Genomic DNA, 27,863 nt, shown 5'->3' with positions numbered 1-27,863 from the left:
CAGAATCTGACCACTATGAAAAAAAGAATATAATTTTCAAACAACTACAATATTCAGGATAATATTACACAGAATTTATTATATTGAATTGACTATACTGAATTCTTGCGAATAAATGCTAGATGAAAGAGGGCAATGGTTAGTGGAAAAATCATCTGAAGAAATAGGTAAAGCAAAATTCATTAATATCAGAAATGTGTCCAGTATTTTGAAGATTCAAAATACTACCTATAAAATAATGAGGCCATGCACTAAAAGAGTAGAAAACACTCTGCATGGTTGAAAAATTCAATTGTACACGCCTTGTACCTATGTAGTCCTTCCCATCCTCTACCACCTGGTTAGAGAAGCATCATAGAGAAAATTGACAAAAGCGTAACACAGAGGAAAGAACTATGGGCTGAGAGTCAGGAAGCCTTCAGCTTCTCATCAACTACTCTGGGTCTCAGAGTCTTCATCTGCCAAGTGGCTAGCCACTTAGGAGAGAAACCACAGGTAAGAATAGGATTAATAAGTTGCTGGTGTATTTCAGTAAGGACATTAAAGTATAAGCTATCCACATATGATAAAATCCCTATGAGGCTAAAATTACTTATAAAATATAACTTAAGAAGAAAGGAATATTGTAGGCCAATTTTATTTTGAGCATAACGCAAAAATCCTAAGCACATATGCAGAACTTAATTTATAACAAAAGGAATATTGAAGAAAAATGTTTTTAATAAGTGGTACTAGGTCAAGTGGATATCCATATGGGGAAAAAATGTATCTGAACCTCTATCTCACACCATTAGAAAAATATCCCATGTGTACAATAAACCTAAATATAAATAAAACTTCAAAACAATTACACAGAGAATGTCTTCACGACAGAGCAGGCAAGATTTTTTAAACCAGACACAAAAACATGTCTAATCATAAAGGAAATGATTGAGAACTACATTAAAATTAAGACCTATGCACACCAAGAGACATCAAGAAACTAAAATGGCAAGTGACAGGGTAGGAGAATATATCTGAAACATATATATATAGCTAATAATGGGCTTATATCTGGAATGTATTTTAAAAAGTCCTAGCAATCAATTTTTTTTTTAAAATGACAGACGATCCATGCTGGGCTGGCGTGGTTCAGTGATTGAGCGTTGACCTAAGGGAGGTCAGGGTTTGATTCCCGGTCAGGACACATGCCAGGGTTGCAGGCTTGATCCCCAATAGGGGGCGTGCAGGAGGCAGTTGATCAATGATTCTCTCATCATTGATGTTTCTATCTCTCTCTCCCTTCTTCTCTGAAATCAATAAAATATATTAAAAAATAATAAAATAAAATGACAGACAACCCAATTTTTTAAAATGGGCAAGAGACCTGAAAATACACTTTAAGAGAACATACCCAAATAACTGATAAATTTGTTGCTCACAATAAATGTTGCTCTTCTTTATTAGTAATCAGAAAAATGCAGATTACAACCATATGAGGATATATGAATCAGAAACCTAAATTAATAAGAGTAACAATGCCAAGTATCAGTGAAAATGTAGAATAATGGCAACTTGCAAACAGTGCTAGTGAGCATATAAATAGGTACAACCAGCCTGGAAAACTGTCAATCTAAACTAAAGGTAAATATACCCTACTAGAGGCCTGATGCAGGAAATTCATGCAAGGGCCTTGGCCCCCGCCCTCGCCCGCGGCCCCCGCCCACTGCGGCTTTGTCCCGCCTGCTGCGGCTTTGTCCAGAAGGAAGGACGTCAGGTTGGAAGGACGTCAGGTCAGAAGGACGTCCAATCTAATTAGCATATTATGCTTTTATTATTATAGATGGCCCAGTAATTCCACTCAGATATATTCCAAGAGAACGAATACATTCATACACCAAAAGACAAGTACAAGAATGCTTTGAACAGAATCTACACTAACAAAAGAGTAACATGCAAATTGACCATACCTTCGTGATGCCCACCAGCCAATCAGGAGTGTGCAAATTAACCCAACAAAGATGGCAGGTTAATTTGTGTACACAGGCGCTGAGCGGCCAGGGCCAGGGCGGGATGCTTGCATTGTCGCAGGCGTTCCACACCGCCCCATCCGCTCTGGGCCTCTGGGCAGCGTGGGAAGGCTGAAAGTTGGCTCCAGGCCGAGCAAAAGGCGGCTCCGGCCAGAGCGAAGGCGGTGCTGGCAGCCAGGGGAAGGAAGGCCCATTCTTGCACGAATCTTTGTGCATGGGGCCTCTAGTTATTCATAAAGCTACAAATTAAAAAAACAACTCAAAAGCTTACCAACAGTATGGAATAATCAAGTATGGCCTACTCACACAATGGAAAACTATAAGGCAATGAAAATGAACAACTATAGCTGAACCCAACAATGAAAATGTATCTTAAAAACATAATATTAACTGCCTGGCCGGTGTGTCTCGGTGGTTGAGTGTTGGTTGACCTCTGAACAAGGAGGTCACAGTTCAATTCCAGATCAGGTTAAATGCCCGGGTTGTGGGCTCGATCCCCAGTGTGGGGCATGCAGAAGGCAGCCAATCAATGATTCTCTCTCTTCAATGATGTTTTTATCTCTCTCCCTCTCCCTTCCTCTCTGAAATCAATTAAAAAATTTATTTTAAAAACCCACAAAACCATAATATTAACTGAAAGAAGCCAGATATAAAAGAGTGTATACTATATGATTCCATTTATATAAAATTCAAAAACGGGCAAAACTGAACTATGGTGATAGAAGTCAAATTGTAGTTACTCTTCAGGAGAGAAAAGGGAAAGATTAAAATGGATTTGGGGAGGCTTCTGGAATGTTGTAATATTCTACTTCTTTACCTGCATGATGGATACATGGGTGAATTCACTTTGTGATAATTTACAGAGCTTCATACTAATGATTTATGTATTTTTCTGTATGGGTGTGATATTTAAATAAAAAATTAAAATAAAAAATTATTTCAATAAAAAATTTTAATTACATAATTTATCATATGTAATATGTATATAACACATATATACATATATACAGGGTGGGGCAAAAGTAGGTTTACAGTGTGAGTACCCGAAACAGTTTATTCTCATATTATTTATTAATTATTGTATTCTTTTCCATATGAATGACTGTAAAACTACTTCTGCTCTACCCTGTATATACTCTCACACACACAAATATATGTGGTAACATTTCTTTCATCCACTTAAAATAATATAGAATATATTCAAGTGAAATTCTTGTTAGCCCTACAAGTAGAAAGCAAATTAGTGAATAAGTAAGCAAAATACTTATGTATTGAACAACCTTATCACCAAAAAATAATTAGCCCTTGAAAACTCTTACATAGTAAAAGATAGCCAGATATAATGATATTTATGATAACAGAACACACCACCACCTGTGAAGTAGTTTTGCTCCTCTTAATACCCCCTGCCAAAAATCTAATCAAGTCTCTAGATCCAACTACCAATTTACAGAATATAAAGACAGAAGAACATGTTAAACTGCACCAAAGGAAAAGAATTATCAATACTCAGAATATGGGAAACTTTATAGGATAAACTACCAGGCATATTCAAAACATAAAATACAAGGCAAAACAAAACAAAACAAAACAAAACAAAACAAAACAAAACAAAACAAAACACAAGTGCTGGGGCTACATGAAAATTTAAAAAGACATAAAACATATCAACTAACTATTGGACTTTATTTGGATAGTGATTCAAACAAACTGCCAAAAATACATAGATACCTATGACATTTGAAAAACAACTGGAAATTTGAACCTTGACTGCATATTTGATTTTACAGAATTATTTATAAAGAAATTTAAGGTGTGAAGATAGTATTGTGGTTGTAACTGAAAAAAATATTTCTTCCCCTTAGAAATATATTAAACCAGAGGCCTGGTGCACAAGATTTGTGTACTGGGGGGCGGGGAGGGGTTTCCCTCAGCCCCAGGTGCGCCCTCTCACAGTCTGGGACTCCTTGGGGGATGACCCCTGTGCGAGTGCCCCTCAGCCGGAAGCCAGGCTCGCTGCTCCGTAGTGCTGCCTGAGCGGCACTCCCCCTGGGGGAGCACACGGACCACCAGGGGACAGCTCCTGCATTGAGTGTCTGCCCCCTGGTGGTCAGTGTGTGTCATAGCAACCGGTCGTTCCACTGTTTGGTCGATTTGCATATTAGGGTTTTGTCCTGCTGGCTTAGGACATCCTTAGCAGTGCTGCGGAGGAGGGAGAGGCTCCTGCCACCGCCACTGCGCTCACCAGCCGTGAGCCCAGCTCAGGGATTCTGGCTAAGTGGCGCAGCCCTGTGGGAGTGCACTGACCACCAGGGAACAGCTCCTGCATTGAGCATCTGCCCCCTGGTGGTCAGTGTGCATCACAGTGACCAGTCATTCTGTCGTTTGGTCGATTTGCATATTACCCTTTTATTACTATCTATAATAAATAAAAGTGTAATATGCTAATTAGACCGGACATCTTTCCTGATGACCTTCTGGACAAAGCTGTCGCGGCGGGGGCCAAGGCAGAGGCAGCCACAGCGGTGGCGGGGGGGCCAAGCCCCTTGCACGAATTTCGTGCATCGGGCCTCTAGTACAGGATAATTACAGAGGAAATGTTATGATGAATTGGATTTGCTTTAAAATAATCCTATCTAATAATAGAGTAACATGTAAATGACCATCACTCCGCTATGCCCACGATTGGGCGGCGGGAGGCTGGGGGGCGGGACTCGGGGTGGCCTATCCGGCCATTGAGAGGTACGGATCTGCTGCCATTGAGAGGCGCAGGGGGCGGGACTCCCGCCCCCTGTGCCTCTCAACGGCCAGATCCGCAGCTGCTGAGGGGGCCTGCCGCGGACACCCAGCTGCGCCTCTCAACGGCAGGGTAGCCAGGTGTCCGCGGCAGCCCCCCTCAGTGGCCGTTGAGAGGCGCAGGGGGCGGGCGCCTCTCAACAGCAGGGTAGCTCCCCTCAGCGGCCACGGACCATCAAAAGTGGCGGAGCTGGGTGCCTGTCTGCTCCGGCACCAGGCTTTTCAGAAGCCTCCGCCGAGCCGGAGGCTTCTGAAAGGCCTGGTGCACCAGCAGACAGGCGCCCAGCTCCACCGCGAAAAGCGAAAGCGTGTAGGGGACCCTACACGTGCATGATTCAATCATGCACTGGGCCTCTAGTACAGTATAAAAGTAAGTAGGTAAGGGTATAACATATAAAACTGGCCACAGTTGTTAACTGCTGAAGCTGGGCAGAGGGTACATGAAGGTTCATTGTACTATTCTGTTTAATATGTTTGAAATTTTCCATAATAAAAAGTTAAGCCCTAGCTAGTTTGGCTCAGTGGATAGAGCATTGGCCTTCGTACTGAAGGGTCCTGGGTTCAATTCCGATCAGGGCACATGCCTGGATTGTGGGCTCAATCCCCAGTAGGGTGTGTGCAGGAGGCAGCCAATCAATAATTCTCTATCATCATTGATGTTTCTCTCTTTCTCTCCCTCTCGCTTCCTCTCTTGAAATCAATAAAAATATATTTTTTAAAAAATGTTTTAAAAAAATCCTCCAGGTTCTCCTTAAAATTGAGACTAAAATTTCATTACAAAAAGAAAATATAATTGGAATAATGTCTTAAATAAAAATATAAACTCTAAGAAGTAGTATAGAAAAAAAGTATCTTTAAAAAAATAGTTCTGATACACTGGAAGCTCCTCAAGAGGAATGTTATTAACTTGATTGCTGCTATTCTACTCATTCAGGATCTTTTTATTTCACTAGGTTTTAAGGGTAATGACTGATTCTTATATAGTTTTCTGTTAGCCAGTATCTTGTATAGTATCTTTCAACAGCAGGTACTCAAAAAATAATTAATGAATGGATTACTCTTTTTATTAAATCCTTACTCAAGCCATCTTCCAAATTATGACCATATTGCCTGGTATCAAAAGATAGTTACTTATACCCCTGGCTGGGCGGGATCAGTGAGTTGGGACATTGTCCCATACACCAAAAGTTTGTGGGTTAGATTCCCAATCAGGGCACATACCTGCATTGTGGGTTCAATCCCCAGTTGGGGAGCATACAGGGCAGCGGGGAGGGGTTGTGGCAACCAGTCAATGTTTCTCTCTCTCTAAATAAGTAAATAACATGTGCGTATAATGAAACAGTGTCCAAAAAGATTACAGGGTCTAAGAACTTTTTTTAAAATATATTTTTATTGATTTCAGAGAGGAAGGGAGAGGGAGAGAGAGATAGAAACATTAATGATGAGAAAGAATCACTGATTGGCTGCCTTCTGCATGCCCCGTAGTGGGGATCGAGCCCACAACCCCGGGCATGTGACCTTGATCAGAATCGAACCTGGGACCCTTTGGTCTGCAGGCCGACCCTCTATCCACTGAGCCAAACCAGCTACAGCTAAGAACTTTTTAAGTGGTGATAACTTATATATCCTCTTGTATCTTTTGAATTTCAAAACATTTAAAAAACTGAATCCATCTCAATGAACACATAAAATTAAAACTTATAAAATCAATGGCAAAAATTTAGTAAGACTTACCTAGCAGGGGGAATTCCTCTCTTAGAAAGGTCCACTCTTACTTTCTCTCCCACATGTCTATAAATCTCCACTATAGCCAATATTGCCGCATCTCTCACCTGCCAAAGAATTCAGAACTTTAAAAAAATATATGAGATACAATAAAATACTTCACATCAAGGTAACATTACACAAGAAGACAAACTTGAAGCTCCAAGTTGGTGTAATATCTCTAAACTCCTGAAAGATTCTGGCAGGTTATTAACAACAACAACAAAAAAACACACAAAAAAGTAAGAGGAATGCCAAGAAACCTCTAGAGAAACCTTGTAAAAGATTTTATAAAAATCTAAAAAACATGTCAATAAAAGTTACTAAAGTGGCTTTTAAAAAGTCTTCTTTTTGTAATAAGATTGTATAAGCACTGCCAATAATGAATACAAATCATTATCACGGTTAATATATTTTCCAGCCTTTCAAGAATGTGGCCTGGTCCTAGCTAGTTTGGTTCAGTGGTTAGAGTGTTGGCCCGAAGACCGAAGGGTTGTGGGTTCCATTCCATTCAAGGGCATGTACCTCAGTTGCAGGCTCCATCCCCAGCCCCCTTTGGGCGCGTGCAGGGGGCAACCAATAGATATGTCTCTCTCACATTGATGTTTCTCTTCTCCCCCTCCCTCCCACTCTCTCTAAAAATCAATGGAAAAAATATCCTTGGGTGAGGATTAACAACAAAAAAGAATATGGTCTGAGCGCAAACAAATATTTATACACCAATGTTCTCAATATCATTATTCAAAGTAGCCAAAAAGTGGAAATAACCCATATATCCATGCATGAATGAATGGATATTAAAAAGTGGTATATACATGCAATGGAATAGTATTCAGTCTTAAAAAGGAAAGGAAATTCTGACACATGCTGCAACATGAATGAACCTTGAAGACATTATACTAAGTAAAATATGCTAGATGCCAAAGTACAAATATTGTATGGTTCCACTTTTATGAAGTTACCTAGAGTAGTCAAATTCCTATGGAGAGAAAGTAAAATATAATTGTGAGGAACTGAGGAGTTGGAGGGAATGGGGAGTTACTGTTTAATGGGAAGACAGGTTCTATTTGGTAAAATGAAAAAGTTCTGGAGATGGATGGTGGTGATGGTTGCACAATGTGAGTGTACTTAATGCCAATAAACTGTATACTTTAAAATGGTTGAAACAGTAAATTTTATGTTGTGTATATTTTACCACAATTAAAAGGGGAAAAATGTGGCCTAAAGACAGGAATTTGGAAGATAGCTAGCTCTAATTCCCTTGCAGAATTCACTGTCAGAGAGCAAATGAAGAGACAGAACTCTTTACAACCTCCAGAGAAGCTAGCTAGGGACTAAAAGGAGGGAAAACCTTATGCAGGGTATTTCCAAATGCACAAGCTGTGCCAAAAAAGGTTACAACTGGCTATGGGCTGGGAAAAGATGGCGACCGGCAGGAAGGTAGGGAGAGAGTGTGAGTGAGGAACCCATAGAGGAGAGTGTAGATGTGTGTGGTGTGTGTGTGTGTATGAGATAGGGTCAGTTAGATTCTGCAGGTCTTCCAAGGGGCTCCCGAACAGGGCAGCCCTAGACGGCGGAGCCCCGCGCACAAAGCGGACACTTCTCGGCGGCTGGTGCGGACGCAGAGACCACGCCATCTTGAGAAACAGAGCTGCCTGAGACTCAGATCCTGGCTTCTGACACAAACCAGGACCCTGCAGCCACTGGGGACAGAGAACTGCTATCACAGCTTCAGACAAACAAACAACAAGAATCCAGACTTCCAGGCAGATTTCCGTGAGTCAAAGAGCCTATCCCCCTCCTCGCAGGCGCTGATAGCGCCATAGTAACTGATAGACCTGCCCCTCCCCCAAGCTGCTGAGCGCCCACAGCGCGCAGAAAGCGCCATAGTAACTGATAGACGCGCCCTTCGCCCTAGCTGCTCACAGGAGCGCGCACAGCGCGCACAGACAGCGCCATAGTAACTGATAGACCCGCCCCCGGCCCAAGCTGCCGAGCTTTGCACAGGGACGCGCTCCCTCTTAGGGAATTTGGCGTGCGCTCGCGCACGGGACAGAAGCAGCTCCCCGTCGGGGAAATCTGTCAGTGCGCACAGAGGGCTCCCCTTCGGGGAATTTGGGGGAATTTGGCTCGCGGGGCACAGCTCCCCCTTCGGAGATTCTTAAGAGCCTGCACAGAGGGGCTTCCCTTTGGGGAATTTGGCGCGCAGGACGGACTCCGCCCCCCTTCTGGGACTTTGGGAGAGTGCACTGAGCCGGCTCACCTTCAGGTTTTTAAGAAAGTGCGCTCTAGCCGGTTTGGCTCAGCAGAGAGAGCACACACAGGACGCAGCTCCACTTCAGGGAATTTGGCACGCCGGACACAGCTGCCTGGGATCCCTGACTCACAGCGCATTCACACTAAGAGCCAGCGACCCCAATTGTTGGTGCGTGCACACACAGGGACCCTGATTCTCAACAAGAAACCGCACAAGGCAACAGAGACTTTGACACTCGAGTCTTGGTGCAGACACAGGGAAACTCTGACTCCTGGCACATGCTAAGGATCTCATTCTCGGCACATACCAACAGTGTGGTGCAGACAGGGCCCCTGATTCTAAATGTGCACACGAGACCACACAGAACACTGGGGACACTGATCCTGGGCAAGTCTGGTTCCCACCAACCAAAGACAGCCACACGTCCTAGTGTCAGAGCACTTCAGTGAAACTAGGGTGGAGAGAAGTCCCCACAGCACACGGCCCAGGTCCACGCAAACAGAAGCTTGAGCTTTCTGGTAATAGCCAGAATGGGGAAACGAAATAACTCACAGAGGAAAGAAAATGTGGAGTCGCCAAGAAAGGAAATTAGTGAAAATGAAGCTTGCAACATGACCGAAAAGGAATTCAGAGTAATGGTCATGGAATTTATACATCGGATGGATGAGAAAATCAACAACTTATGCAAGAATCAGGAAGAAATGAAAAGTGATATAGCTACAATCAAAAACACCATGGAAAGTTTCAACAGTAGACTACAAGAAGCAGAGGACCGAATTAGTGAGTTAGAAGATCAGGTACAGAAACAAGCTCAAGCTGAACAGCAATTGGAGAAAAAAATTAAAAAGCAGGAGGAAAGCCTAAGGGAACTTCGGGACAACATGAAACGAAGTAACATGCGTATAATAGGGCTGCCAGAAGGACAAGAAGAGCAGCAGGGATTAGAAAATCTATTTGAAGAAATAATGACAGAAAACTTCCCGGATATGGGAAAGATAAAAGTTACGCAAGTAAAGAGAGTCCCAAGCAGGATCAACCCCAAAAGACCCACGCCAAGACATGTCATAATTTCAATGGCAAATATAAATGATAAAGAGAGAATCCTAAAGGCGGCAAGAGAGAGACAGAGAGTTACCTACAAAGGAACACCCATCAGATTGTCAAATGATTACTCATCAGAAACACAACAAGCTAGAAGTGAATGGAAGGAGGTATACAAAGTGTTGCAAAGCAAAGGACTGAATCCAAGAATACTATATCCAGCAAGACTATCAATCAAAATTGAAGGGGAAATCAGGAGCTTTGCAGACAAAAAAAGCCTCAGGGAGTTTATCACCACCAAACCAGCAATGCAAGAATTGCTAAAGGGAATACTGTAAAAAGAAGAAATAAACAGGTAAGAAGGAATACAGACACAAAAATAGATATGACTGCAAACAAATACCTTTCAGTAATAACTTTAAATGTAAACGGACTAAATGCTCCAATCAAAAGACATCGAGTAGCTGAATGGATAAAAAAACACGACCCATATATATGCTGTCTACAAGAGACCCACCTCAGAACAAGAGACTCACACAGATTGAAAGTGAAGGGATGGAAAAATATCTTTCAGGCAAATGGAAATGAAAAAAAAGCTGGGGTAGCAATACTTATATCTGACAAAATAGACCTCAAAGTAAATGCCATAACAAGAGATAAGGAAGGCCACTTCATAATACTAAAGGGAGAAATCCAACAAGAAGAAATAATTCTGGTAAACATATACGCTCCCAATATAGGAGCACCCAAATACATAAAAAAACTCCTGGAGGATATCAAGGGAGAGATTAATAGCAACACAATCATAGTAGGAGACTTTAATACCCCACTATCACCACTGGACAAATCCTCTAAACAAAAAATCAGCAAAGAAACAGCAATCCTAAATGACTCACTAGACCAGATGGAATTAATTGACATCTTCAGAACATTTCACCCCAAAGCCACAGAATATACATTCTTCTCAAGTGCACATGGGTCATTTTCAAAGATAGACCATATGCTGGGTCACAGGCAAAGTCTCTTCAAATTCAAGAAGATAGAAATTATATCAAGCATCTTCTCAGATCACAGTGGCATAAAACTGGAAATCAACTACAATAAATACAATCCAAAGAAATCAAACACATGGAGACTAAACAGCATGCTATTAAACAAGGACTGGGTCACCAGAGAGATCAAGGAAGAAATAAAAAACATCATGGCAACAAATGACAATGAAAACACAACAATCCAAAATCTATGGGACACAGCGAAAGCAGTCTTGAGAGGGAAGTTCATAGCTCTACAGGCCTATTGCAAAAAACAAGAAACAATGGTAATAAATTACTTAACCCTACAACTCAAAGAGCTAGAAAAAGAGCAGCAAGAAAAGCCCAGTGTAACCAGAAGGAAGGAAATAACAAAGATCAGAGCGGAGATAAATGACATAGAGACCAAAGAAACAATACATAAGATCAACAAAACCAAGAGCTGGTTCTTTGAAAGGATAAACAAGATTGATGGACCTCTAGCCAGGCTCACCAAGAAGCAAAGAGAGAGGACCCAAATAAACAAAATCAGAAATGAAAGAGGTGAAATAACAACAGACCCCGCTGAGATACAAAGGATTGTTACAAAATACTACGAACAACTCTATTCCAACAAACTGGACAACCTGGAGGAAATGGACATATTCCTAGAAAAATATAACCTTCCAAAAATCAATCAAGAAGAATCTAAACAGCTCAATAGGCCAATAACTATGGACGAAATTGAAGCAGTCATCAAAAAGCTTCCGACAAACAAAAGCCCGGGGCCTGATGGCTTCACAGGAGAGTTTTACCAAACATTCAAGGAAGAACTAAAACCTATCCTCCTCAGACTATTCCAAAAAATTCAAGTGGAAGGAACACTTCCAAGCTCCTTCTATGAAGCCAGCATCACCCTAATACCAAAACCAGATAAAGACAACACAATGAAAGAGAATTACAGACCAATATCCCTCATGAACATAGATGCCAAAATCCTCAACAAAATTCTAGCAAATCGGCTCCAGCAGTACATCAGAAAGATCATACACCATGACCAAGTAGGATTTATCCCAGGAATGCAAGGATGGTACAATATCCGCAAATCAATAAACGTGATACATCACATAAACAAATTGAAAGATAAAAATCACATAGTCATATCAATTGATGCAGAAAAAGCATTTGACAAAATCCAACACCCTTTCTTGATAAAAACTCTCAACAAGGTGGGAATAGATGGCTCATACCTCAACATAATAAAAGCTATATATGATAAACCCACAGCAAACATCATACTCAATGGACAAAAACTAAAAACATTTCCCCTAAGAACAGGAACAAGACAGGGATGCCCACTCTCACCACTCCTGTTTGACATAGTACTGGAAGTATTAGCCATTGCAATTAGACAAGAAGAAGAAATAAAAGGCATCCAAATTGGAAAAGAACAAGTAAAGCTGTCTTTATTTGCAGACGACATGATATTGTACATAAAAAATCCGAAAGACTCCGTCAAAAAACTAATAGACTTAATAAATGAATTCGGCAATGTAGCAGGATACAAAATTAACGCCAAGAAATCTATGGCCTTTCTATACACCAATAGTGAACTTACAGACAGAGAGACTAAAAAGGCAATCCCATTTACCATCGCACCAAAAAAATTAAGATACCTAGGAATAAACTTAACTAAGGAGGTAAAAGACCTATACGCGGAAAACTACAGGACACTGAAAAAAGAGATAGAGGAAGACGTAAACAGATGGAAGAACATACCATGTTCATGGATTGGTAGAATCAACATCATTAAAATGTCCATACTACCCAAAGCAATCTATAGATTCAATGCACTCCCCATTAAAATACCAACGGCATATTTCACAGACCTTGAAAGAACTCTCCAAAAATTCATCTGGAATAAAAAAAGACCCCGAATAGCCACAGCAATCCTGAGAAAGAAGAATAAAGTAGGAGGGATCTCAATACCAGATTTCAAGCTGTATTACAAAGCCACTGTTCTCAAAACAGCCTGGTACTGGCACAAGAACAGACATATAGATCAATGGAACAGAATAGAGAATCCAGATATTGACCCAAACCACTATGCTCAATTAATATTTGACAAAGGAGGCATGAACATACAATGGAATAAAGACAGTCTCTTCAATAAATGGTGTTGGGAAAATTGGACAGATACATGCAAAAAAATGAAGCTTGATCACCAACTTACGCCATACACAAAAATAAACTCAAAATGGATACAGGACTTAAACATAAGACGGGAAACCATAAAAATACTAGAGCAATCCACAGGCAGCAAAATGTCAGACATATGCCAAAAGAAATTCTTCACTGACACTGCCCCTAGGGCAATGGAAGCTAAAGAGAAAATTAACAAATGGGACTACATCAAAATAAAAAGCTTTTTCACAGCAAAAGAAACCATCAACAAAACAACAAGAAGGCCCACTGCATGGGAGAACATATTTGCAAATGGCATCACTGATAAAGGTTTAATCTCCAACATCTACAGGCAGCTTATACAACTTAATAAAAGGAAGATAAATGATCCAATAAAAAAATGGGCAACAGACCTAAATAGAATCTTTTCAAAAGAAGACAGAAGGAAGGCCAAGAGACACATGAAAACATGCTCAACGTCACTAATTATCCGAGAGATGCAAATCAAAACAACAATGCGGTACCATCTCACACCTGTCAGAATGGCTATCATCAACAAATCAACAAACGACAAGTGTTGGCGAGGATGCGGAGAAAAAGGAACCCTCGTGCACTGCTGGTGGGATTGCAGACTGGTGCAGCCACTGTGGAGAACAGTATGGAGTTTCCTCAAAAAACTGAAAATGGAACTCCCATTTGACCCAGTAATCCCACTCCTGGGAATATATCCGAAGAAACTAGAAACACCAATTAGAAAGGATATATGCACCCCTATGTTCATAGCAGCACAATTCACCATAGCTAAGATTTGGAAACAGCCTAGGTGCCCGTCAGCAGATGACTGGATCAGAAAACTGTGGTACATCTACACAATGGAATACTATGCTGCCATAAAAAAGAAGGAATTCTCATCATTTGCAGCAACCTGGGAGGAATTGGAGAACATTATGTTAAGTGAAATAAGTCAGTCAATGAAAGAAAAATACCACATGATCTCACTCATTTATGGATAATAAAGAACATTATAATCTTGAACAAAAAGATAGATACAGAGACAGTAAAGCATCAAACAGACTGTCAAATTACAAGGGGAAGGTTAGGGAGAGGTGGGGGAGATAAGAGATCAATCAAAGGACTTGTATGCATGCATATAAGCATAACCAATGGATGCAAAACTCTGGGGGGTGGGGGCATATATGGGAGGGGGGTGTGGGGAGGGCAATGGTAAGATATGTACACATATAATACCTTAATAAAAAAATTGGAAAAAAAAAAAAAAAAAAAAAAAAGGTTACAACTAAGATTCAACTCTACTAGAAGGAATGGGATCCAGAACACACCCCTGTATTATGCCTACAGTATATGAAGCTCAGGTAAAAAAATTTCTAACAGCCCTAACCGGTTTGGCTCAGTGGATAGAGCGTCGGCCTGCGGACTCAAGGGTCCCAGGTTCGATTCCGGTCAAGGGCATGTACCTTGGTTGCGGGCACATCCCTAGTGGGGGGTGTGCAGGAGGCAGCTGATTGATGTTTCTCTCTCATCGATGTTTCTAACTCTTTATCCCTCTCCCTTCCTCTCTGTAAAAAAATCAATAAAATATATATATATTTTAAAAATTTCTAACAAATGTTACATCACTGGCACAAATTCCCTTTGTTAAATATGGTTTTGACTGTTGCAAAAAAGTTGTTGTTATGCCACTCAGAAATAAAGGGAGCTGACAACCTGTTCTCACAATTAATACATAGGACTACAAAAGGGAATCCAAGTTATTTGTTACTCAATTTTTCAAACTCAAGAGCTATACTTTAGCCCTGGCCAGTGTGGCTCAGTGGGTTGAAGCATCGTCCCAAGCACCGAAGGGTCAAGGATTCCATCCCTGGTCAGGGCACATACCCACGTAGGAGGTTCGATCCCCAGTCCAGGTGCGTACAAAACGCGAGTGATGAGTGATTTTCTCTCTCTCTCCCTCTCTCTTTTCTCTCTACAATCAATGAAAAACTTACCCTGGGGTAAAAATGTAAAAAAAAAAAGAATTATGGTTTAAAAGTCCCATCTATCCTTAATACTAGCTACAACTAACAAACTTAAGCAACTTAATAAATATGTCCTTAAAAACTAGCTTTGGTGGATTTTAAAGAAAAAATGAGGTGAAATCTTAATTTCACTAACTCCTTTCTACCCTTTTTCTTCTTTTTCTTTTTAAAATAGACTAAGGAGACATCTGTAATACTTTCAATAATAAAGCTAAATTAAAAAATAAAATTAATTAAGAGCACTAGCAAAGAAGCCGTAGCCAAAAAATTAAGTCAACACTTAAATGTAAATAAAATTTTACCTGACTGTTGGAATCTCCAAATAGGATACACAAATGTGGTACCAACTTGCTGAGGACTAGTGGTTGAGCTCCAAAACTAAATATAATTTGAAAAAATAAAGAGAATTTGGTTTTAATCAAACAGTAAACAAATACCTTTGCTTTCTTCTTGTCTGTATTAATAAGACAGATATGGTAGAGAGCATGGGCACACATTATTAAAACATGAAGGTATGAGACACAAGCAAAAACTAATTCTAAACAATGTCAAATATGCAAACTTGAGTAATCATGACTGACAATGAAAACTGTCAATACAAGATCCAACAGAGCAAAATGTTCAACCAATGGCACTCTTAAACTGGGCAAATTCTCAATGACTCAAGAAAATTTGAGTTTTAAAATAGTGATTTTTTTTTAGACTCTGGATCTCAAATTTGCATTCCAATAAAATCTTTATTTATGTATTAATTTTTGGTGAGGTCATGGGTTGAAAGCAAATGACAGGAGAGCCAAAAAACACAAAAGTTGTGCAGACTGAATGCACTTACAAGCTCTAGATGGCAGAAAGGACCATAGAGGAATAAAAGAAAATAAATGAAGGTATAGTTAGAGGAAAGGAAGTAACATTACAGGAAAAGTTGAAAGCTACTATATATGACCTATCTTGTTGCACAGAACTTAAAAAAATAATCCAGAAAGAGAACAAAACTACAGTTTACAATTTCTTCAGATTGGAGCTCTAAGCCCTGTGGCAACTATGCTGTCAGAACTCTGCACACAGCTACCAGATTCACTGTCTAGTTATCTGGGAGTCTTGTTCAGTCTATGATTTTCAAAACCACCCACATTGTTCTAGAAAGCTCAGGTGGGGAAATGGCTACAATATCTGAAATACCACTGAGTTAAAACCAGTTCCAAACTAAGTCCAGAACAGAAGTAGAACCTAAGTTACATAAACATATTTGCTATATGACCATGTACTTTGGGTATCAACTATTAACATGCTAAAGAAAAAAAAGAAAAACACTTCTTATAACTAATAAATTTAAATTAACAACCTGAAAGATAACAATATGTATACAAAAAATTAACAAAGGTATCAAATAAAATAAAAACTCTTGTACTTGAGATCAATTAATAACTACTTAAAATTTATTTCCATAGCTCTCCTCGAGCTCTGTGAAATGGATATTACTTTTTTAAGAAAAATGAAAATCACAGGCAGCTGTTTCCAGTAATCATAAAACTTACATGTTTAAGGTTTCAATAAGACACAGACACACGCCTTCTCGAGATCGAAAATTCTTGTGCTTAAAACCAGAAGCCAACTGTTCCCAAATGTGCTATTTGAAAGAAAAGTAAACATGTATAACAAAATATTAAATTACTCATGTTAAATATTAAATTACTCATGTCAAACTTACCAATCTTATTGGTAAATGAATTTTCCCCTTAGACTATTCACTTCTCTACAAGTTTTTCTAAGCCAAATTTTCACTGATGTTGCTCTCACCCAATTTTTAATATATTAATTACATTTTTAGTTTTTATTTCATATATTTCACTTTAGAATTAAATTATTCTCAGAAAAACTATGTCCAACATCCAAAAACATTAGAATTTCCAGGACAGAATTTGTTCTAAGCTTTAGAAATCTTCAACAACAATGCTACCATTATAAGTCCAATAGTCCAGTAAGCATTTAAAAGGTCCAATGTTGCCTAGCAACTACTACAGACTGTCACATGGAACAGGCTTTTTCAACATTTTAGAATTCAGGCTTTTCTCCTTTTAAGATCAGATCCAAATACAGAAACATATTTGAGCATGTCATTTTATTGTCAACCACTATACTTTATTTTAGAAAAAGCATAGATAAACCTATACAAATAATCCAAAACAATTATATGAGTTTGGTATAAAAAGGAACCCAACTTTATTTTTCCAGCTATACAGCCAATTGTCCCAATCAATTCCAATCAATTCTTTCTCCACATTTAGAAATATAATTTATTAAATTCAAGTGTGTACGCACACACACACACACCTCTTCCTGGACTCTATTCTTTCTGAACTCTGTATTCAGTTCTACTAATATATTTCTCTCTTCTCTCACTCTCCGTCAAACTTTCTAGAAGGTAACTTGGAAGTTTACAAAACAGAACAAAACAAAATAAACTTGACTCTGTAACACCACCTCTGGAACATTATTCTATATGTATACTTACAGTTATGTCCAAAGATACATGTACAAGGATATTTCCTATAGTACTATTTGTGATAATAGCATGTCAAAAACAAGTTAAAATTTGAACCACTGAACAAGGATTGAAGGATACCCACCATACTATTAACAAGGACTTTGGTTAAATCTGGGGAAACAGTTTACTTTTACAAAGCAATACTCTTTGGCTTTTTTATAAATCATGTAATATTATAATTTTTAAACGATAACACATAATATCATTATGTGCATTACAAATTCTGATCTTTTCCTACTTAACATGGGCTACTCTTTAAATGTTTGTATACATGTCAACTAATTTCTGCTCCTTTCAAAACAATTCCACGTAAGGGCAATTTTTTTTTTACTGTATTCATAAAATACAGGTCACGGTCATAAACTATATATACCTTATACAATTAGTAACTACCTGTTAAAATAAAAAAATTTCTTCCTGTCTTTGTAAGAGTTGCAGAAATTAACATAACATTCAGTATTTCTCAAAATAAGCTTTGGCACTGAACATTTTATAATAATGCAGGTAAGAAAAAACTGAAAATCCTAAAAAATAATATTATCAGTATACTGTCAAGTCACTAAAATCTCCGAGTTAGCTTTTTAAAAAAGCATTTGAGTAGGAAAAATCAAACAGTTAAATATAGATATTTAATCTTAAATTTCAACTTCTTTAAAGCATTAGCAACAATTAATTGTTTAAAATTTCAGCTTTCATGTCCCCTGGGGATTGACTTGCTGTGATTACCATCTATCCTTGCTGATATTTCATCAATAGTTAACAAAATAGGAATTTTAAATGTAGGCCTACCATAGGTGGTGCTACTTGGTCCATTAACTTCAAGAGCAGAATCTGAGCTTCATCACGAATTTTGTCTTTGGCATCTCCCAGTCTGTCTGTTAAAGCTACAATAACTAGAGAGAGAGGAAAAAGAATAAATAAGCTATATGTTATAAAATTACAAATAGCAATTGTTTTCACAAATTAAAAGTTATGAAGTAAGCAAATTGTTTTCACTTCTTTATTCAGGAGTCTAATAAAAAATAACTGAGAAGCAAGCTCAATAACACTTAAGGAGAAAAGAAATCACATTCTTTTTGGTAGGAAATGATTATAGAGTGAGAAGCCAACTATACCAAATGGAGTGATGCCATTCCAATATTTAAGCTTAATTAAGGAAATGATTGTGTAAGAAAACAAGAAGTCCTCATTATAATCATAAGCCTAATAATGAGGCAACACAAATACCTGACAATTGGAACAATGTAACTCCTTCTCATCTTGCTTAGATGTATTGTTAACACTAGAGAAATTCATCAACATCTATAGAATTAGCTATTGTGGGACTCTGGTTCTGATAGCTTCTGAGAGGCAGTCCAGGACAATAATAAACCTTCACGTTAGATATATACTAAGAACTGAATTATCTCATTTAATTCCACTGCCTCAATGTGACCAGTCAATATATTAAACCCCATCTGACCCTCTTTGCATCTGAAAAGTAAGTGGTATATGTAATGCCTAGAATTACTCTCAAGTCTAAATACCGTCTGTAACAACTAATAATAGGAGCTACTATAGGGCAGGGGTCACAAACATAAATACCTACAGCCAGAGAGGTATGGGAAATACAAAAAATGGACCAGGTCTAAGAACTACAGTATTCCAACCTTGCTGTATTATAACTGACATTCTCAGTTTTGAGGAGACAAGAGGAGATACGAAGGACTTAGGAACTGAAAAGCTCATGATCCAGACAAAAGGGAAGCTACAACACAGCTTCAACCAATAATTAGTTACATGTGGGAATACAAGGTTGGGGTTGCCACATTGGCCAATCTTTCAAAACAAATCATAAATATGAATTTTTATGTAAAACTTCCTAATGTTAAACATTGATTCAATGTTTTAAGAAAATACATAAATAAAACATGTTTACAGAGCAAAGATTTAAAAACCTATCCTAGGATTTTAAGCAGGAGACTGACGTAGTAAAAAAAAAAAAAATCTTTTCAGAAGTTATCCCACAGAGAATGAGTTGGAACCAGGCATTAATTTAAAAAGGAACAATAAATATAGGAAAATTCACTAAGATGCTTCTGCAGAAAGGATAGCTAGACAATAAAAATAAGTGGAAACTGGCAGAATTTGGTGACATACAAAATATGAAGAAAAAAGCTGACCAAAGATAATTCAAAAGTGTGATGATACATTATGAGACATTAACTTAATCCATAGGAGAGATTAACAAACATCTGAGGTTACCCTTAAATGTTTCTGTATAATCAGGACCAAATCCACTCACCAAAGCACTCCAAAGGTACATGAAGGTCACTCAGGTTTAGAAAATAGGTCAGAGCCAACTCTGATCCTAACTACTATACAAAGAAGAGCATTGTACTGGTATAATGCTCTTCTTTGCAAACACACTGTAAGTAAGTGCTGTTCAAAGTATGGCTGGTAGCCCAGGACCAGTCTACAAATTGTCTGCAGTAAGAAAAATTAAGAATGTTTATAAAATAAAGTTTTTAAAACAATCTGACCAAAGTAATTTTGTTTGTTAAATCTAATAATAACAAATTGGACCTTGTATTTTTTCATTTCATTTTGCTATAACCTATTTTTATTACATTTTACAAAATATTGGTCTGCAACAAACAAGCAATGAAAGAACTAGTCCTTCACCATAGAAAGTTTGAAAAGTGGTGCTATAAGTTATATTATAAATTTTTAATATGTTATAAAAAGAGTAAAAGAAAATACAAAGTAAAAATCTATTATACTGCCCTGACCGGTTTGGCTCAGTGGATAGAGCGTCGGTCTTCGGACTGAAGGGTCCCAGGTTCGATTCCAATCAAGGGCATGTACCTTGGTTGCGGGCACATCCCCAGTAGGGGGTGTGCAAGAGGCAGCTGATCGATGTTTCTCTCTCATTGATGTTTCTAACTCTCTATCCCTCTCCTTTCCTCTCTGTAAAAAAATCAATAAAATATATTTTTTAAAAAATCTATTATACTATACTTAGTAAGTTTCTTGCTTTTGTTTGTCTCAAAAGGAATGTAATTATCTATTTGAATATGCTTAAAGTCTTTTATGTCCGGGTAAACTATAATGCTATTTAGCAGATCTCCGAGTTGTACAAAATTACATTTTTGCATTTACAGATAACTAATTCTGTTAAACAAAAACTATGGGGAAAAATCAGTATGTCAAAACCTACAATAATTTTTATTTTATTTTTTAAAATATATTTTTATTGATTTCAGAGAGGAAGGCAGAGGGAGAGAGAGATAGAAACATCAACGATAAGAGAATCATTGATCAGCTAGCTACCTCATGCATCACCCACACTGGGGATCGAGCCCACAACCCAGGCATGTGCTCTGACTGGGAATTGAACTGTGACCTCCTGGTTCTTAGGTCGATGCTCAACCACTGAGCCACACCAGCTGGGCCTACAATGATTTTTAAATAAATAAAGTTAACTTACCCATTGCTACGTAGGACTTAAATCGTGTTGACAATCTGTCCACAAAGGCACTTAAAATTTCCAATCCCATTAATGATATCTACAGACAGAAAAAAATTTTTAATGAATACAAATTACCTATGTATACTTTAATACCAGTTTACAATTGTTGATATACAAAGACCTTCATATAATATACAAGAGGCCTGGTGCACGAAATTCGTGCACTGGGGGGTGGGGGGGGGCGTCCCTCAGCCCAGCCTGCACCCGTTCACAGTCCAGGAGCCCTCGGGGGATGTCCGACTGGCAGCTTAGGCAGCTTAGACTGTGCGGGGAGCAGGCCTAAGGCATCAGTCAGACATCCTTAGTGCTGCCGCGGAGGCAGGAGAGGCTCCCGCTACTGCCGCTGCACTCGCCAGCTGTGAGCCTGGCTTCTGGCTGAGCGGCGTTCCCCCTGTGGGAGCGCACGGACCACCAGGGGGCAGCTCCTACATTGAGCGCCTGCCCCCTGGTGGTCAATGCGTGTCATAGCGAACGGTTGTTCCGGCGTTCAGTCGATTTGCATATTAGCCTTTTATCATATAGGACACTATCAAGGTGATGTCGACACTGGAAAGCATCATCCTTCAAAAGGCAAAGGAGCTGTGATTTTCAGATTCCAAAAAAAGACTTGAAATCCTAGCACATTACTTAGCCTAGCACTTGACAGTTATAATATAAATGCTATTTATTATTTTCACCATTTTTTTAGAATCAACTTAGTGTTTATAGTTGCAGATAGATAATATAAAAAAGTGAAAATAGTGCTGACAAATGATAGGATACTGAAGAGGTTATAGAAGGACAGAAAAGGAAAAGGAGAAGGAAAATTCTTACCTCCCTAGGTTTAGGTACTCCTCCAATAATTTACCAGGTCTGTGACCTAAAGCAAAATACATCTTTTCTACAAAATGAGGAAAATAATAGTACTGCCTTTATAAGGCCACCTTAAAGATTAAAATGAGGTAATGCAAATAAACCACTCTGAGACAGTGCCTGATGCTAAGGATTCTTTAAATGGTGGTGATTATATTTAATTGCACTTTAAAGGACATTTTATTGTCATAGTACCATTTTAAATTTTGGGGACTCCTGAAATCACAGGACTGTTCTTAGCACAAGTCAAATGCCAGTGTGTGTGTGTGTGTGTGTGTGTGTGTGTGTGTGTACACATACTTATTTCCATATTTTTAACCTCCAAGACTGACCTCTCCATTTCAATAAACAGCACCCTCTATTGGTGTCCAAGCAAAGCAATTATCCCTAATTCTCTCAACCCTCACACTCATTCCAATGGGAGGTCCTATCCTATCCCCAATTGTATTCCAAATCTTCTACTTCTCAGCATTGCCAATGTGACCAAACCAGCCTTAGCCACCATCATCTCCCTGCTTCTCCTGCTGCTCCTTTTCAGAGTTCAGTCTCCACAAAGGAGACACCCCTCTACATAAAACTCTCCATTGATTTAGAATAAAATCTTATACGTCTCTTTCCACCTGCCTCCCCAACTTCATTCTCTTAACAACTCACTCATTTGTAAGCTCTAGTCATGCTGGCCTTCTGTATGTTCAACAGAACTAGGGCCTCTGCATTTGCAGTTTTCTCTGCCTATATTTCACTCCTATATTTCTTTCATGTCATAGTCAAATTTCACCTAACTTCTTTGACTACACAAAATAGTCTCACCACACCCTCATTCTTTCACATCAGTTGATTTAGAAGCACTTGTTACCTGAAATTATCTAATTTGTATACTCATCCATCTTCTTTCTAATAGGATCTCCATGACAGCAGGGATCTCACTCTCCAATCTCATTTAAGTCACCCTCTCATGAGGTCTTCAGTGACCAGCTGTTTAAAAGTCAAACATCTGCATCCTGCCCAACACTCCCTAATCTCGTCACTGCTTTTCTCCAAAGTAAGTATCACCTTCTAACATACTGATTTTAGTTATCTATCTTGTTTATATTCTTCTCCCCCAATAAAATCTACATCCATAAAGGCAAGGATTTCTGTCATCCACCCCCCCCCCTATTGTATCAGAAGTGCCCAGAAGACTGAGTGCTGCACGTGGTAGGTCTTCAATAAATATCCAAATGAGGCTGAATGAATATTGTTAGTCTTGTTCACAGCTGGATCATCAGTATCTAGAATACCCAGCACATAGTATAGTCACTTTCAATTGATTGATGCGATGGCAGTTATTAAGACACTCAAATTCTGAAGTGCTATCAAATCCAAAGGAACATTTTATTTTGTTCAGCATAATTTAAAATTTAACTACAACTGTCTATTTGTGTGTACGTTAAAAAATTCTGACACACTTTTTCCAAGAGAAATGTTTTATTGTATCGTGAGTAAAAAATGATGACCTAATTTGAAGCAACTAAGGTTATAAATAACAAACTAATTAGAATGTCCTCTCTCTAACAATGTCAGAAAAGCTTCTATACAGCATTCTGTAGAAAGGAGAGAACTAACGATTCTGGAAGGAGAGAGCAGAATTGATGAATTAATGTCTTTGAGTAGGCAAGAGGGCATAGGATCTAATATGCACGTAGAGGGATTGGTATAAGAAAGACAGACAATTCGTGCATTGTAACTGAGAAGAAAGTAGAATATACGGGCACAGCTACAAGGAAGTGTATAGATAAGACTGTAGGAGACTGAGGCATCTCTTCTGATTGCTGAAATTGTCTCCTAGTGAGGAGCATGGAGAGAATGTGTAGTAAAGAGATGAGAACTTGGGTCAGGCGCCTGATGGATTCTAACTCTTAAACACTAGTTAAAGGAAAAACACAGCCCTTGAGTGAAGTAGTGCATAGAGACTTAAAGGAAAATTGAGATACTGTGGTATTATAGAAGCCAAGAGTGTTTCAAGAGATGTGGCTGCTCAAATGCCATTCACTGATTGTACATCTGAAAAGTGAAATGACCCCCAGCCAGCAAGCACTAAAGAAAGGGAGTAAGCGTTACTAAGCTAGCGAGGACAAGGGTCTCAAGGTCTGAGAAGTTCTAAATGTTATTACTAAGTGTTATTCTTGCTAAATGTTAAAATGTAGCATAGCATTTTGCAGGTACAGCTGTAAACAAGGTAAGTTTGACAGGAACTTAACAGGGATGCGTGCAGCCAACCACAAAGAAGAAACCAACATGTAAATGACCAAAGAAGTGTATTTAAGCAATGGCTAAGACTCCCTTCCAAGAGACAGAGCTTCGGACATGAATCTGGTCTCCTTTCTTTGGTACAAGTAAATGAAACTTCCTTGTGACAATCACGTCTCCTCTTTGAATTGAGTTCCGAATGCCCCAGCATTACCCAAAAGCTGACTTTCTGTAACAGCCTATGCCGCAACATAAAATCAACTGTCTTAGTGTTTACATGCCCTTCTTAAAGTATAAGTAAATCTGGCTTGTTTCTTCCAAAGAAATAAGAATAATCCCCAAGCAGTAGTGACATATAATTAAATATTAACTTTTTCCAAAGTTAAAAAAAAGGAGATAGTATGTAATGGAGCACGAAGGTAGTAATTTTCAAGCTGTTTATTATCCCGTAAAAGTCAATCCTTTCCAAAACTCATACAAATTTCACTATTAAGTCTTCATAATAACCGTAGTATGCCTTTCTTCTCTATGAGGACAGGGTTCACAGTACAGCCTATTCACTGGATTATAACATATATTACCAAGAACACTTCACTTCATCCACAGGAGGTTTGGGCCAGTATTTTAAAGCAACACTGCCACCAGAAGACTAGAAAGAAAAGTAACTGCTAAAAACCTACAACACAAGCTAATGACAGCATTTTTTTACCGGGTCTCCCAAAGTAGCTACATTACAACCTGCCCACTACTACCGGCTCATCAGAAACACTTACATCTTTCCTTGTACCTCATTCTCTTACGTATTTATTTATTTTCTGCATCAGCTGACCTGCTAGGGCACGGTTTCATCTCCGAGGTCAGGCCTCAACGGCGTGAAACCGAAATGACAGAGCGCATTCAATTCCTTTCTGTCGACCATACATAAAAAAGCAAATGCGTAATGCCCTGGAGTTAGCGTCTTGTTATTAAGATTTAACGGCACCCGATTAAGCTCTAAAAGATGCTTTAGAGATGAAGAACACAACCTTCCAGACACAACATTTATAAAGGAAAAAGGAAACAGGAGATTAAGGATAAAAATCACTTATTAAAGAGGGATTAACTTGACTTCTCTTTGTAATACCTGGATTCTAACGTCTTAGGTCTCGGTCTAGGTAGTGTTTACTTAGGGACGTACAAATGTAAAAAAAAAAAAAAAAAGAAGTCTTCGAGCCCTTGATGTGCGTTATCACCGATTTTTAAAAAATTAATGATTAAACACTGTGTCCTAATGCCAATCACGCAGCACCGTGTCGGGGAATCGCTGGATTTGTCATTGTTCACGATTGTGGAAAAACTTGGTCGTGATGGGACGTCGGTCCCCGGCTCCGATCCGGAGAGGCAGGCTCGCCCGAGGACCCGCGGGTCCCCGGGTTTCCCCTTTCCGGGGTGGTTCCGCGGAACCGGGCGCCCCCAAAGGGGGCTCGCCGGGCCGGACCCGCACGTCCGGAATTAAAGGGCTGGCCGGGGAGGGCGTGCCCAGCCCGGCCGCGCCGCCGCCGCCGCCGCCGCCGCCGCTTACCCGGTAGTTGCTCGAGCCCACCCAGCCGGTGAGGGCGTCGATCGTCTTGCCCAGGCTCCCCACGTCCTCCTCCAGGTCCGGGATGGCTCCGGGGACGCCGAGGTACAGCAGCAGCTCCTGGCCGACCTGCTGGCGGCCGCCGACGTCCTTCTGCTGCACCTGGGCGCTGAAGTACTCCATGCTGCGGGGCTCCATGGCCGCGGCCGCCCGCCCGCCCGCCTGCCCGCCCGCCCGCCAGGGGCCGACTTTCGCCGGGGGCCGCCCAGCCGCCAGTGCGGGTCCCCGCGGGAACGGGCGGGGCGCGCCGGGTCGGGCCGAGGGGCGGCTCGCGGGGCGCGGCGGGCGGCGGGAGCGGCGCCAGGCGCCCAGCGGCCCCCAAACTAGTCAAACTCGGCGCCCCCCGACACCCAGCCCGCTTCAGAGGCCGCGGCCGCCGGCGACGTCAGCACGCGCGTGACGTCAGCACGACGTCGGCGAGCTTCCGCGGGTCTAGACTAGGGCTCGGCGGCGGCGGCGGCGGCGGCGGCAGTGGCTGCTGGAACCGCTGGGCGAATGGGGGAGCCCGGGCGGAGGGCATCGGGGTGGCGCTCGCTCGGCAATCCCTGGAGCCCGGCTGTCCTCCGTCCCCCGCTATCACAGCGCCCTGCCCTCGCCCGGCAAAATATAGAAAGTTTCCCAGTTTTCCGGAAAGTAGCTGGTATTTGGAAGCCCTCTTCCCCAGCCCCGCTCCAGTTTGTTGCTGTTTTTTTACCTTGTAGAATACACTCCTTCATTAAAGAAACATCATGACCCCTGTTTCCAGCCACCACCGCTACTGATTGGGTGACTGTGCCTTTTTTATTTTTAACGGCGTTTTAGTTTCCATAGAGTAAAATGCGCAGATTTTAAGTGTACAGTCCATGAGTTTTGGCAAATGTATTCACCAATGTAACCCTCCTCCCCTCCCCCCGCCCCCCACGCTCCCCAACAATGATGTAGCAAATTTCCATCACTCGGGGAACTTCCCAGTCAATACCCACTGCCTCCCTAGGCAATTCTAATCTGATTTCACTTTAGCGTAGTTTTTTCTGTTCTTTCACATCACATAACTTCGAGTCTGTAATTTTTTTTTTCTTCAAATTCATCTTTACTGTCGAATATTACACAAGTGTCCTTCTCCCCCTTCCTCCTCCCACTGACCCCCTCCACCCTGCACCCGCAGGTCCCAGGCCTTCACCACACTGTCTGTGTCCGCGCGATATGCATATATGCATGTAAATTCCCCTTCCCCGGTTCATCTCTCCCCACCCCCGCCTTCCCTCTGAGATTTGTCAGTCTGTTTCAAGCTTCCGTACTCTTTTTGAGTCTGGTTCCTTTCTCAGCGTAATGTTTTGGGATTCATCCCATGCTGTTGTAGTGTTAGGAGTTCCTTTTGATTGCTCAGTATTATCCATTGTATGGAAGCATCACAATTGCTGACTCATTCACCAGTTTACAGACATTTGCATTGTTTTCAGTTTTGTGTAATTATATATAAAGCTGCTATAATCATTTATGTTCAAGTCATTGTGTGGACAATTGTGTTCATTTCTATTGGGTAAAATACCATGGACTCTGGGGGGGATAAAAAATAATAATAATTTTTCTCCCACCTTCTAAATTCTAGCTGGGCTAATCAAATTAACAGATGAAAACCAATTTCAACACATGTGTGTGTGTGGGGGGGGGGAGATTCACATAAGTATAAACATTCCAGATAGTGAAGTAAATTAGGTATATATGTTATCTTGGATAAAGGAGAGGGGGAATCTTAAGATTCCAAAAACCAGAATGGGCCATTTGCAGATAAGGAAGAACAGAACAAGGCAGGCAATTTTTTGCTAGGCAACCTAGAAACAATGAGACAGAGGGGGATCCAGTAAACAGGCCCCTGCTTGACATCTTCCCGCCTGCCATACTCAATTCAGATTAAGCTGAGGTTAAGATTTCTTTCCTGGAGCAAGTTTTTCAATCTGAATCTCTTAGTCAGGAAAGGGGAGAAGAGTCAAAGATTCTGAGTCTTTTCTTTTCTTTCTTTTTTTTTTTTAAA

The 27,863-nt window shown here is 40.2% G+C and overlaps 1 protein-coding gene across 2 annotated transcripts in view; it reads right to left on the bottom strand.

The window, feature by feature from the left end:
• CLASP2 (cytoplasmic linker associated protein 2) overlaps window positions 1-26,203 on the bottom strand; it is a 150,347-nt gene extending 124,144 nt beyond the window's left edge. The window contains exons 1-6 of one of the 2 annotated variants that reach the window (XM_079795624.1): window positions 25,796-26,203; window positions 21,112-21,190; window positions 18,432-18,535; window positions 16,633-16,724; window positions 15,400-15,475; window positions 6,540-6,637 (exon numbers count right to left, since the gene is read on the bottom strand). In XM_079795624.1, coding sequence (XP_079651750.1) covers window positions 6,540-6,637; window positions 15,400-15,475; window positions 16,633-16,724; window positions 18,432-18,535; window positions 21,112-21,190; window positions 25,796-25,990 — 644 coding nt within the window. In that variant the 5' untranslated portion in view covers window positions 25,991-26,203. The remainder of the gene's footprint in view (window positions 1-6,539; window positions 6,638-15,399; window positions 15,476-16,632; window positions 16,725-18,431; window positions 18,536-21,111; window positions 21,191-25,795) is intronic. The other variant, XM_079795625.1, reaches the window with a different exon arrangement.
• Between the last annotated feature and the right edge of the window lie 1,660 nt (window positions 26,204-27,863).

The sequence above is a fragment of the Cnephaeus nilssonii genome (genome assembly GCF_951640355.1).
Source record: "Cnephaeus nilssonii genome assembly, chromosome: 17".
Lineage (NCBI taxonomy): Eukaryota > Metazoa > Chordata > Mammalia > Chiroptera > Vespertilionidae > Cnephaeus > Cnephaeus nilssonii.
Note: the sequence above shows the minus strand (reverse complement) of the source record. Positions and strands in the feature narration are given on the sequence as shown.